Below are 13,854 nucleotides of genomic sequence, written 5' to 3'. Positions count from 1 at the left end.
GTTGTTAATTCCAAATAACTTCATTTTCTGGGAAGAAAATTGTTAGGTGATCTAAGCCTAAATATGGGGCATTTTGAACTGGTGGGATCTCAAATTGGATTTGAATTGTCCATGATTTGCATTATGGTTCAGGTTTCATAGCCGTTGAACAAATGAAAAGACAAAGAAGGAAATGTATTTGATTGTTTGCTTACAGTATTACGCTGTACTTTTATTAGAAATAACATGCTAAAAATGGGCAACAGTATTGGGATTCACAATGTATCTTTTTAGTCAAGCCTTTTTGAGTTCCTGGCTTTATGAACTGAAAATCCATATTTCTGAGTTCCAATGATGGTGGGAAACTCATGTGGAAGAACAGGAAGCATTCTTTTTTTCATGCGAAATTTCCTCACATGTGCTTTCTAACTGTTAAATTCCTTATTTCTATCTACTGGGGTGTGCTGCTCATCTGAGAACAGCAGATAGCTTCAAACTTTCTTGTCAGGGCTCCCTGCTGGTCGACCTGGGATTATCCATGGTAAATATTTTTTTTATGATAATAAAACTGGAGTAAGGTTTTGCCTGGTTGTGAGATAACCTATTATAATTGAGCGAAAGCCAGTCTTCCAAGATTTGCCAGCAAGACAACTCTGGTGGAATAATTATGAAGCCTGTTGTATAGTTTCTTAACATTTCTTGTAGTTTTAATTCCATCCATGAAATATGTAGCCAACCATACAATTGTTCAGCACAGAATGTTTTTAGATTCTTTTTAATGCTCTTTACATTTAACACGGACAATTGCCAGCTTTGTCTCCCTATTGAGGTTTATTTATTTATTTTTTGTTTAAGGGAAGGCAATTATAAATATTGCAATGAAGTTATTTAATCATATCACTTGAAGAAATCTACCACACGCACACTCATATGATACATATTTATAGACATTACCCTTTTTTCTAAAATAATTTTTGAAATGACTTCTCCTTCCCCAAAGACTTGGCACCTTACTAAAATTTGATCTATTTATTCATTTTTTTTAATTAATTTTCAGTTTCTGATGTGGCAATGAGAAGTGTCTTTTCGTAGCATATAGAAACCCAACTAGTAATTCTTGAGAATCAACTTTGGCTTTAGACTCAAACGCCTAGGGAATCAGGAGCATATTGTAGTTGAACTCTCTGGTATCATCTGTCGCGTTGTCCACAGCTTGTTAATGGAGGTTTTGATTTACAGAATTGTATCCTATCTTTCTTCTTCAGTTTCAACTGTTACCGCTTATCTTAGTATCAAATGCAGCTATTTATAGTCTAGATACTTTGCTAATAGCGGCTTTAAATGGCGTAATTTTTCCACCCACACTTTTCTCTCTGCTTTATCCCTTTCATCTCTCCACTAACTCTTTTCTCTCTGCTATCTTTCTTCTTTTATTGCTCTCTTTGTGTGGAACCTGATGGTTTGCACAAATTCCTTTAATGGGAACTCCTGAGGAAGTCTTTGAAGTTCCAATAATCTCTCATGGTAAGGATTGTCAAGGGTATACCAAGCTTTCTTGGATCGGACCCAAGACAATCACATGGCTCATTCCATTATTCAGGTGATTGGAGAGAAGTTTCAGTCAAGATTGATGATGGAAATCTTCATCTTCCACCAAATGAGGTCTTGTTGAGATCAAAGGCCTCGACCAATGAACATGATCAACTACAAGCCAGGAGTGGTCCATCAATGGGGCATGAAAGCTGCTGGTGCCTAGAAGATGTGTTGGTTTCTACTTCCATTGTAACTTTTTGGCGAAACTCAAGGCGGGTGAGGATGACAACTCAGTCAAGGTTGATGTACCCACCTGCAAGTTTATTGAGAAAAGATGACAATGAGGAGGATGACATAGATGAAGATATACCAGAAGAATATGTTCTAAACAAGTGCAGTGTATTAACAATTGCAGAATGGCTGAGTCTTGTTTTAGCCATAGAATATGTGGTTCTCAGTGTTAAATACCTGTCTTAAGGAAGCAAATTCTGTGGCATCTTGCGCTGTGGAAATGGGAGGTGATGGGCGTGGCGATAAAAATATGGGCATTAGGTATCAGACTGGGCAGTTCATTGTTTCTGTGCACTCGGTGGAATGAAGTTTTCTTTTGAGAAAAAGGGTTTTGTGTTTTGTTTTTACTGGTTGAAGGACTGTTTGGAATTGTGTTTTTTACAATTACATAATGCCGTTTGTGGTTTTGGTTTTTATTGTTTGGGAGTGTGTTTTTTAGAACAAGGTTGAGATGGAAACCCACAGTATGCCTCCTGGCGGTCACCATGATATGGCTTCTTATGATAGTACTTGGTAACACTCTCGCTTCATCCTTTTGCATGATCACTTTCTTGGCAAGAGTTTAGCAGTTGTTAATTGAGCAAGATGTGGTTAAGAAGCTCTTGTCAGCTAAGGTTGAGATGCCTTGCAACTTTGGAGCTCACATCTTGGGGACCCTTGTTCCAACAATGAGTGGGCGTATAATGAGATATGAATTGGCCACCTAAATAAGCTGAATCTGAGGAATGCGTCTGCTTGGAATATGAAGATTTTTGATGGATAAGGTTCATTTTATTAGGGGACTGTTCACTCTGGTTGAGTTGAAACTGAATTTAGAAATTGGGAATGAATGTCCATAGCAGGGGAGGTATAAGTGCCAGGCCACAAAGGTGGTGAATAAAATACTTAAAGATATAGCTGCATTGGATTCTGAGTAGGTTCTTATTTGTTACCGCATAGATGTTTAAAATTTAACTTGGTTTTCATCTTAAGTTATGCTGGTTTTGGTTTACTTCATTTAGTTGATGTGGCACTTTCTACTAATTGTATTTCTATACTAAGAATTGATACCCGCTTAGATGGGAACTTGTACTGACTTCTTCTGTCTTTTAAAATTGTTCATTTCTGACACCATAAAATTTGATTTTTGTTTTTGTGGCTATCTCCCTATTTTTCAGCATTCATCCACCATCTACCTCTGGTTTTTGCCTGATATCAAAGTTATGGTTGAAGCCAGAAATTCACATGTTCAAGATGGAGAAAGTGACGGGGATGCCAATCTACTCTCTTCTGAGTAAGCATCTTTGAATATCTTGGTATTTGATTAGGAGTTCTTTTCTCATTTTCCCTAGTAGTAGCTTGTGGTACTGGTTGTATGATGTAGTGTTTCAAACTAGTCTCAACATTTTCAGTGTTTGATGTTTGGTTCTCAGATCATGCTTCACCTTATGGGTGAAATTAGTTACACAATGAAAAGATGACACACATCAAGTTCCATACAAATGAAATGTATAGTGTATGTGTACACTTCCAAACAGGAGGGTGCATAATGTTTTGTCTTTGATATTCTCACTCTTCAACTGGGAGCTGAAGATGGAACTGGACATGGCTCCAGTTAGTCCATAACCCATGGGATGGCCACTGTAAGATGGGCTCAGGTCTCCATTAAGCCATGATCCCTATGGGTGCTGCCACAAGAGAGGCCCTGGGCAGAATAGGGCCACAACCCTGAGGAGTAAGCCGCTGATGATGCAAACTCATTTTTTCACATATTTTATGCAGAAACTGGGCTATTGTGAGGACAATTTGACAAAAAATGTCTATCATCTACTGTACAGTCTGCACTCACATAGTTTAGTCCTGAGTGGGACTGACCTGAAATGATTGACCACAGATGTGATGCAATATATCCTGGCTTTTTGCACATGATACATCTTGGTCAACTGTATTGGAAAACATTCTTATCTCTTATTTATATCACCACTTGTCCTTTTAACAATACTTTTCATTATTCTGTAGGCTGATGCATGAAGTTATAATTTCAACAAATGACAAGCCCATGATCCTCAGTCAGGTCGCTGACCTTTTTGGGTATAATGTGGAATCCTTTTTATGTGTTTTTGTTTTGGTGGATATCCTCTTCGTATAATTTTTATGATAGGTAGATTATCAGATATGCTGCATCACAAACACTTGTTAGGATCCAGTGGATTTCTTGGTTTAGCAATGTTCTACATTTAGTACGGCGCTGTCATATTTTCTCTGTCACTTGTTCTTTTCTATTTCAATATATAATGGATACTTGAAGAAATATTTTAAAAGTCTCTCTAGTTAAACCTAGCATTATAATTCAATTGCAATTTTGTGCAACTGGTATATCATCCTGATATTCATCTTTCTTATGTAGAAAAAGTATATTTGATTCAAAGCATCTCTTCTTGTGGCATATGAAATCCTGTTTTAAACACCAAATGATTTAGCTATAAAACAGTAACCATTTTATGGTATCCATTTTCTGATACAATTTGGATTTGCTGTGTCATGGAAGCTGACATTGATGAGGAACTTGCAGTTATTTTTACCTTAAATTTTTGTCTTCTTCATAGTGTGTTGAGAATTAAGAAAGTAAACATTTCTATTAATACAAAAAATGTGACTTCATCATGTTGATATTCAATTTATTAAAATCTAAAACCTTGTCTCAATTCCCAAAAGCATATGGTTGGCTATACAGATCTTTTCCGTCTCTGTACCTGGGCTGCAAAATTTATTTAAATTATTAGCTGCCATGTCTTCCCTGACAACCTCAGCAAATTCTCTTTTTGGCCTTGTTCTTCTAATTCCTTTAACTTGGAACATATGCCTCCTTACAGACATAGTTTTTATCTTTTAGTCATGGATTGAATGATTTCGGTGAGATATCTATTCCTTTTTTTTCCTGAATTTGTATCATTTTACTCAAATTGGCCCTCATATGGAGTTGCTTTGATTGATGTTTGTATCATCTCCTGCTATTCATGTATCCCAACATTCAAGAAGCACATGCTTTTTTCAGGACAGACTGCTATTCATTATCTGTTTTTTCTGTTGAGGGTCGGGCATATGAGGTAATTTGCTCTTTTTCTTATTGAAATAATGATACCACTTGTAGCAAAAGTATTAACTAATGCTACTTTCTAGTTCCTTGTGGGAAGGAAAAATACACGCGCACACACACACACACACTCTTTCTCTCTCTCTAATGTCCTCATTTATTTATTTCTAGTTAAATTTTAATTTCTTGCTGTTGAAGAATGTTTAGAAATTGAATTGCTTGTGATATCTCCATACTTGGTTTCCAGTTGAGATAATCTTGTTTGTGGTGTTAAGCAACGTTATGTTCCATTTCTAGTCTATATTTGATGAGTAAGAGCCCTGAATATTCCACCGTATTTTTAGTGGGGTTCCCAACCATTTCAGAAAAGGTTTGTGTAGATATTTTTCATATGCCATGTGGCATCCACAATAAGTTTCTTAATTTAATTGGGTAGGAAGAATTTATTTTAGATGCTCTCACATTGTTCTTGAGTGAATTGAAGTAATATAGATTGTGGTTAATAATGGATCTATATTTTGATGACATGCTAAACCCTTGAAACTTGCAATGGATTAATATGTCTAGTTGGATGAGAACAGGATCTTCTTTCAGATAATATGGCATGAATACTCATTGATTCTTGAGAGACTAGTGGATATATTTATACTTGTTATGATCTTTCCAGGGCTTTATGTATGTTTGGTTTACGGTAATGAGTGGGTATATCCAAATGGAACTAGTTGATTGCTTATGTTTCTTATCCTTATTTTTGTATATGGGTTCTTGTCTTTTCCAAATCTGAAACTAGTTGCAAGAGCACTATTTTTGTTATTTTTAAAAGATTTGTTCAGTGAGGAAGAAGACAATTTGCTAAGTGAAGTTATGAATAAAATAAGTGTGTAGAATAGATAATATGTAGTTGCAGAAGTGACTTGAAGATATGCTTAACTGCAAAAATGGTGCCATTTGTTTGCATTATTATTTGAAGGTTCATACAGAATGTAATTTGGCTTTTATTCCTCTCTTTTTGTGGAACCTGGTTTTTTGCATTTGCAGAAATTCGTTTGATGGGAACTCTTGAACAAGTCTTTGGAGTTTCACTATGCTCTTATGGTGAGCAATGTCAAGCCTTTACCAAGCTCTCTTGGATTGCACCCAAGACAATCAGATGGCCCAGTCTATTGATTCAGGTGATTGGGATTGATGTTTCAGTTAAGATTGATAATGGAAATCTTCATCTGCCACCAAATGAGATCTTTTTGAGAACTCAAAATCTTTTCTGTGATGTTCTCTAGTTTTTTGTTGGTAGTTGACCTTTCAATTATGACCGATGAATCAACCTTTATTTTTCTCTTCTTTGTTGAGGAGAGGTTATGATAAATGTTCTTAAATCTAAATCAAGAACGCTGCTTTGAGGGGAAAAGAATGGGGGAAAACATGATTCCTGATTATTGATGTGAGACTGAGGGTAACCATCCTCTCCTGTCACTCAGGAGGCTGACTTCCAGCTATGGATTGATTTGTTATCATTTCTTTATCCTTCAATCTGGACCAAAATTTTAAGGTAAACCAAGTGGATCTAAAATTTTGAGGTTGGGGGTGGTTTTAAAACTGTGGGACCATTATTCCTTTATTAAAAGTAGTATAGCTTTTATCTCAAATTTATGCATAACTGGATCATACTAGTTGCAAAATTTTATGTGTCTAAAATACCCGAAGCCTTCTGCTTTTAGGTTGTTAAGGTTGCTGATTTTGGTTTTGCTGGATTACAAGCTCAATCCGTGGATTACAAGCTCCACAGGTAAATGTTCTACTGATTTACTTTGGGATATTGGACGTGTTATTTTGGGCAACTTACAGTGATATGGCATATTCCAAGTTATGCCATCTTACTTGCAGTGGTATAACCATTCCTGACACGCCGTGATTGTTTGGTCTTTTAAGTACTGTAAATAATTTTGTTCTACATTTGTTTTTTCTAATCACACATGGTTTGATATAAAAATAGTCTAATGTTTTTGTTATCATATTTTCAGCTCCCTTATAATAAATTAAACTATAATATATTATAATGTTAGTGTATTTATATTGTAATTATAATATATTTATATCGTATTTATATTTCATTATAAAAGTAATAATTCTAAAAATATTTATTTATACCCTATTGGTATTAACACATTGTTTCGGTATATTAACATCATTCATATGGTGCATTGAAATTATTTAATAATTTTTGTATAGAAAAAAGATTACTTTATAATGGTATGATTATACAAAAAAGATTACTTTTTAAAAAAATTTCAAAATTTTCTCGTAAATTTAAATTAGTATTTCATTTAGTTTCAAAAAATATTTATAATATAAGTATGTTATGAAATATGGTATGATTATACAAAATTATTACTTTATAAAAAATTTCTAGATTTTCTCAATTAGGTTTTATTTTAATGTATTATAATTTAAGTAAGTGTATTTATATTATAATTATAATTTATAACATATTTTGATTGTAACTATATTCTATAATAAAAATAATAATCTTAAAAATAACTTTTTATACCTCGTTAATATTCAACATATCAAATGTATTAACATCATTCACTCGATGCATTGAGAAAAAAAAACACCATGTAAAGGAAAAAAAATAGAAAAATCATATAAATTTAAAAAATTATTTTATTATAAAAAATAAAAATAATTAAACATTCTTCATGATGTTCTTATTCTTTTTAATTAAAAACATAATTTAAAATTAAATATTTTATTTTCCTCAAATTTAATTAAAAAACATAATTTATCATTTAAAATTACCATATATATATATATATATGAAAAAAATCATCATTTTTATTATATAATTATGAAACTTGTTTTTTTCTTAATAAAATTAAAAATTAGAATAAAAAAATACAAAAAATAAAAACACATACACTAAATATTATTTTGAAAATATTTTTTTAAAATATTTTTGTTTTAAATAATAATTTTAAATAACAAATTATACTATTATTATATATAATAATTATAAGGATTAATCTAAAATTTTGATTTAAAATTTGAATGTCAATAATTATAATAAATATGTGATTCATGTATATAAATGTAATGATAAATAAGTACTTTAAATTTTAAAAGTTTTAATTGAAAGACATTTATGGTATTTAAGTTTATTATTCTCCTCCGCAGGATTATTAAAAAAGGCCGCCCTTCCCACTAATTCCTAATAATTATCACATCCAGACACCCTGTTATTATCCAAAAGTAAAAACGAATTTGGGCTGGAAAAGCCGAGAGAAATCAGGAGCTTATTGGAATTGACCTGTCTGGAATCATCTGCCGCCTTCTCCACAGTTTGTTAATGGAGGTTTTGATTGATAAAACTGTCTCCCGCATTTCTGTACGGTCTGGATGCTTTGCTCATAACGCCTTAAATCGCATATTTTTTCGACACACTTTTTTCCCTCCACTATCGTCCCTTTGTCCAGAGTTGGGATGCTTTGCTAATGGTGGTCTTCATTCATGGCCACCATATAAAATCATGATTCCAGACAAGGTTTTTCAATCCTTTATTTTTGTGGAACCCGATGCTTTGCAGAAATTCCTTTTAATGGGAACTATTGAGGAAGTCTTTGAAGTTGCGTCGTGCTCTTCTGCTGAGCAATGTCAAGCCTTTACCAGTCTCTCTTGGATCGCACCCAAGACAATCACATGGCTCGGTCCATTGATTCTGGTAATTGGGAAGGAGTTTCAGTCAAGATTGATGATGGAAATCTTCATCTTCCACCAAATGAAGTCTCGCTCAGAGCGAAGGCCTTGACTGAAGAACGAGATGAACTAACCAAGAGTGGTCCATCAATGGGGCATGAAAGCCGCCGGCGCCTTGAAGATGTGTTGGTGTCTACTTCCATTCTATCTTCTTGGGGACACTCAAGGCGGGTGAGGGGTGCGACTCAGTCGAGGCTAATGGACCCACCTTCAAGTTTATTGAGGAAAAATGATGATGAGGAGGATGACATGGATGAAGATATGCTAGAAGATTATGCGCTAAACAAGTGCAGTGTGCTAACAATGGCTGAATGGGTGAGTCTTGTTTTAGTCGTAGCAGCTTTGTTTTGCAGTCGTTCAATACCTGCCTTAAGGAAGCAAATTCTGTGGGATCTTGCGCTGTGGAAATGGGAGGTTATGGGCTTGGTGATAATATGTGGGGGTTTGGTATCAGATTGGGGAGTTCGTCTTTCTGTGCACTTGATGGAGCGAAATTTTCTTTTGAGAAAAAGGGTTTTGTATTTTGTTTATGGGTTGAGGAGGGTTGTTCGGAATTGTCTATGGTTGGTTCTGGTTTTGATCGTTTGGGAATGTATTTTTTACCAGAAGGTTGAGATGGAAACCCACAGTAAGGCCTTGCCTTATGTAACCAAGGTTCTTGTATGCCTTCTGGTGTCTACCTTGATATGGCTTATTAAGATCATACTTGTTAAGGCTCTTGCTTCATCCTTCCACATGAACACTTTCTTTGATGAAATTCAGGAGTTGTTGGTTAAACAATATGTGATTAATAAGCTCTTGAAAGCTAAGGATGAGAAGCCTGGCAACTTCGGAGCTGACATCTTGGGGACAAAGAGTGGGGGTCCTGGTTCTAAGAAGGATAGTGAGATATCAATTGACCACCTAGATAAGCTGAGTCGGAGGAATGTGTCTGCTTGGAATATGAAGATTTTGATGGATAAGGTTCATTATAGGGGACTGTCCACTCTGGATGAGCTGATATTGCATTTAGGAATTGGGAATGAATGTCCGTTGGAGGAGAAGAATGGGTGCCGGGCCACAAAGGCAGCGGAGAAAATTCTTAAGGATATTGCTGCATCGGATCCCCAGTAAGTTCTTATTTCTTAGCCCATTGATCTTCAAAATATAACTTGGTTCTTACTGAAGGTTTGGTGCTTCTAATAATTGCCTTATTTTTGTCTGCATGTATTGCCATACAGAGATTTGATACTTTCTTAGATGGGAAACTTGATGATTTTAAACGGTCCAAGGTTTTCGCATGAGCAATGTAACTACTCGTGTTTGGAAAAAACACATTATAAGATTGTCGCCCCCACTAAGAACCAAAAATTGGATGCAGAAAGAACAATCTCGTTGGACAGATTTTAGATTTGAAGGTGGCATTCAGAAATGATAGCCATAAACCTTGAACTCAGCCATTCTATTATGCTTCAAACTAAATCCAAAATTCACATGAACACTAAGGTGGTGTTTGTTTTTTTGACTTTTTGCTAAAAGCAATTTAGTTTTAGAATTTAGGTTGTTTGTTTTTCTACTTTTTCATGACTTATTATAAATTTTTTACTAAATAGAAAAAGCCAAAATATGTAGCTTTTTCTAAATAGAAAAAATAATATATTGATTTTTTTAACTTTTTAATACTTAATATAAATAAAATACTACAAAAACAAACGACCTAATATTTAACACTATTAAGCATTAAAGTTCTATTTAGAATTAAGTAAAAAAACAAACACTACCTAAGTTTTAATTTAAAGCCAATGCAAACAGTCCACAAACACAAGTTCTACCAGAACAAGGACATAGGCAGTTTCTATTTGCCAAGGCATGTCTGTTTATTTATTTTCCAAGGCGTGTCTGTTTATTTTATTTTAAGGCATGTCTGTTTATTTTATTTCTCCATGCAAGATACATCTACCTGGGTGATTTGGTGCGCTTTATGAGTGAATCTGATGCTAAGAAAACAATGGAATGCATTGGAGGAAAAGCTGAATGTGATAAAATCAGCAAGGCAACTCTTAAGAATTGGGTGGTAAATGATTTCTCTATTCTTTTGCCTTCCCTTTTCTTATCCTTGTTTCTAATTTACGACTATTTTGTGTTCCTATGTGATTATCAAATTAGTATTTAACATTGCTGTTTATGTCCGCAATAGTTAGGTGTCCCAGTCAAAAATTAAATCAGGGAACAATGGGGTTGGGGGGAGCCTAGGGAGGAAGCAAGGACAATAAAATTGATTGAAGTCATGAGCAACTAGATTTATTCAGTCCAAGGAATTTTTGAATTGAGATTTGAGAACAGAAAGAAAAAGAGTATAGGCGATAAAATCTATAATACGTCATTAGTAACCTATCTCGTCATGAGCCAGGCCTGAGCTCTGATGAGTGGCGTTCTAGCCAACTAAATCATGTTGTGGCACACTTAGCTCAATCTAGACTCCACTCACTTGGATGATGATTATGATGCGTTACTGATTATGAATATAGAGTGATTTGAAGGCGCTATGAGACTCAGGGAACAGCCAGAAAGTAAGGTTGGTCAAGACTGAGGTTCAAGAGATAGTGGCATATGATTTCAGAAGGTAATAGGTATGGTCCCCCGAACCCCTCAAAAAAAGACTTAAAAAAAGGAGGAAGCTATGGCTCCAGATACAGGTGCAAAGAGATTCATGTGATTAGCCTACAGTAGTTGGAGATGGTGATTTGGGATAACAATGGCTTTTCTGATTGATTTGCTAAGGTAAACAGAGAAGTTTCAAGTTTTAGATTCCTACTCTGTGGTCTAAATCAGACAACTCCATTCTTTACATTTCAGAGTAAGTGACAACTGCACAATCATTTCTGCTGTGCACCACAGCAGTCAATGCTTTTGTACTGTTGGGGCCGAGCTCTGAGTCCAGGTGTGAAAAGCTTGGTTCATATGCAGGATTATCCGGAATTCTCTGAGAATGTTCTCATGCCCTCTGTAGATAGGCCAGGCACTTCTATTGTTCCTTGAGTTGGGCTTAATGGTATCTTATGCTCTCATACATGTCATAATACTTAACATATCTTTTCTGTTTCTTAGGTTAGTGCAATTAAGGAAGGGAGGAAACTCGCATCATCTCTCAATGATACAAAAACAGCTGTAGATGAGCTCCACCGAATGTTGGATGTGTTTGTAGCTGTCCTCGTTGCAATAATCTGCCTTCTTATTCTCGGAGTTCCAATCACCCATTTCCTTCTCTTCATAAGTTCTCAACTTCTGCTGGTGGTGTTTGTTTTTGGGAACACATGCAAGACAACATTTGAAGCAATCATCTTCTTATTTGTGATGCACCCATATGATGTGGGTGATCGTTGTGAAATAGATGGAAACCAGGTAAAGAAAATCTTAATTTGGTGTTGTTTGTTTCATTAAACAGCAGCATTTAAGTATCGCCTTTCTGAATCCCTATTCCCTAACTTTTATTTGATCCCAGGTGGTAGTTGAGGAGATGAACATATTAACCACCGTGTTTCTAAGGAGTGATAACCAAATGGTCATATACCCCAACTCTGTTCTTGCTACCAAGCCCATCTGTAATTACAAACGTAGTATGGATATAGTGGAGGCCATTGCTTTCTGTATCCACATCTCTACTCCAGTAAAAAAGATTGCCACATTCAAAGAGAAAATAAAACGGTATGATGATGCATATATCCTTTAATTTATTATTCTTCACTTTCCCTTTTCCCATGTCATGCTGCCTGATATTTAGGAAACTGGCCCGACATTCTGATTTGCCTCTGCATTACCAAATGCAGGTATGTAGAAAGGAAGAGCGATCACTGGTATCCAGATCCAATGATAATCATCAAGGACGTGGAGGAACTGAACAAACTTAAAATGGCAGTGTATCTTACACACACAATGAACGGCCAGAATTCAGTGGAGATATTTACTAGGAGAAGCCTTTTGGTTGAGGAGATGATCAAAGTGTTCAGGGAGCTCGAAATTGAATACCGCATGCTGCCTCTTGATGTGAATATCAGAACCATGCCAGGTTTAGTTTCACTGGCCGCCTCCTAATTGAATTTACTTGTCATGCATGAGGAAATAGTGAATACACTACTTTCCAACCAAAACCCTTCAGGATTCTCTATGCCGTAGTAATGCCCATAGCTTATATGAGTTAAGGGCAGTGGAATAAGTGTGGGATGCTGTGCTTTTTTTGAGTAATGCTCCAGGATGGAGATAAGATATTCTCTATAATGTCCAAGGGCAGAAACTATTCTCCTAAGCTTATGTTAATTGTTTGTATTAAGAGTTTGCAATATACATATATGGAATATTAATGAAGTGTTTTTCTTGAATCTAGAATCATGCTTTTTCAAACTTATCAATGAACTAATAATTTAAATATCTTCTTACTTTTGTAGTTTTTTCTTTCAACTACTTTTCACATATTTTTAGTGTTAAAATCATTATTTTGTTGTATATTATGAACCCATTTGACAGAGCTTTTACTTCAAACATAAAAAATTATTTTTAAAAAAATTAAATATTTTGATAAAAATTTAAAAATATAAAAAAATATAAAAAAATCATTTATAATATTAGCTAAAGATACACTTAGAATCCGTTTGATAGTGATTCTAAAAAATGATTTTAATCTTTTTAGCTATTAAATTTTTTTATTTTTCAAGTATTAGAAAGGATTAAAACACTTTTTAAAGCCATTATCAATAAACTCATTGTGTTTTGACACTGATTCTAAGAACTGTTACTATCATTTCTAATATTTGAAAAATTAAAAATTTTTAAGTGTTAAAAATATTATAAATACTTCTTAAAATCATTATTAAACAAATTTTTAAAATGTGTTTGATAATAATCTTAGAAAATATTTATAATTTTTTTAACACTTGAAAGTTTAATAAAAATTTTAAGTGTTAAAAATGTTAAAAACGTTTTCTAAAATCACTATTGAAGTTATTCTTAATAAATAGTTTTTTTCAAAAACACTTTTAAATAAAACATTTCTATTACCACATTATTTTAGAGTTATGTATATATATATATATATATATAATTTATTTTTATTTTAAAGATTTAGAAAAAGAAAAAAGAATAATAAAATAAAAGGAAATTAAAGGGAAAAGGAATAATATTTTTAATGGTTATTATAAATTATCTTCTTTTATAATATTTTTAAAACATATTAAAAGTATTTTTATAACAAAATT

General features: G+C 34.0%; 1 protein-coding gene across 16 annotated transcripts; it reads left to right on the top strand.

Annotated features, from left to right (window-relative positions):
• Positions 1 to 122: 122 nt before the first annotated feature.
• On the top strand, positions 123 to 12,981 carry LOC104882454 (mechanosensitive ion channel protein 8). Of its 16 annotated transcripts, none has more exons than XM_059734393.1 (10): positions 123 to 3,076; positions 3,802 to 3,873; positions 4,838 to 4,889; positions 5,915 to 6,048; positions 6,592 to 6,659; positions 8,048 to 9,735; positions 10,556 to 10,679; positions 11,714 to 12,007; positions 12,108 to 12,310; positions 12,433 to 12,981. In XM_059734393.1, exons 6-10 carry the CDS (start codon positions 8,522 to 8,524, stop codon positions 12,695 to 12,697), a joined length of 2,100 nt encoding a protein of 699 aa, XP_059590376.1. In that variant the 5' UTR covers positions 123 to 3,076; positions 3,802 to 3,873; positions 4,838 to 4,889; positions 5,915 to 6,048; positions 6,592 to 6,659; positions 8,048 to 8,521; the 3' UTR covers positions 12,698 to 12,981. The 16 variants fall into 16 exon arrangements, with proteins under 16 accessions (XP_059590376.1, XP_059590375.1, XP_019072200.1 ...); XM_059734392.1 differs by having other exon boundaries at positions 123 to 3,517; XM_019216655.2 differs by lacking the exon at positions 3,802 to 3,873.
• The last annotated feature ends 873 nt before the right edge of the window (positions 12,982 to 13,854 follow it).

Source organism: Vitis vinifera, chromosome 18, assembly GCF_030704535.1.
Source record: "Vitis vinifera cultivar Pinot Noir 40024 chromosome 18, ASM3070453v1".
In the NCBI taxonomy this organism is placed as follows: Eukaryota; Viridiplantae; Streptophyta; class Magnoliopsida; order Vitales; family Vitaceae; genus Vitis; species Vitis vinifera.
This window is presented reverse-complemented; position numbering and strand designations above follow the sequence as displayed.

What these genes read in the sequence shown, in the direction of transcription:
- LOC104882454 (XM_019216647.2), top strand. Translation starts at nt 8,522, where the DNA reads ATGTCAAGCCTTTACCAGTCTCTCTTGGATCGCACCCAAGACAATCAC. An exon ending in CAACTCTTAAGAATTGGGTG is followed by an intron (nt 10,680 to 11,713) that starts GTAAATGATTTC and finishes TCTGTTTCTTAG; the next exon opens with GTTAGTGCAATTAAGGAAGG. An exon ending in GTGAAATAGATGGAAACCAG is followed by an intron (nt 12,008 to 12,107) that starts GTAAAGAAAATC and finishes ATTTGATCCCAG; the next exon opens with GTGGTAGTTGAGGAGATGAA.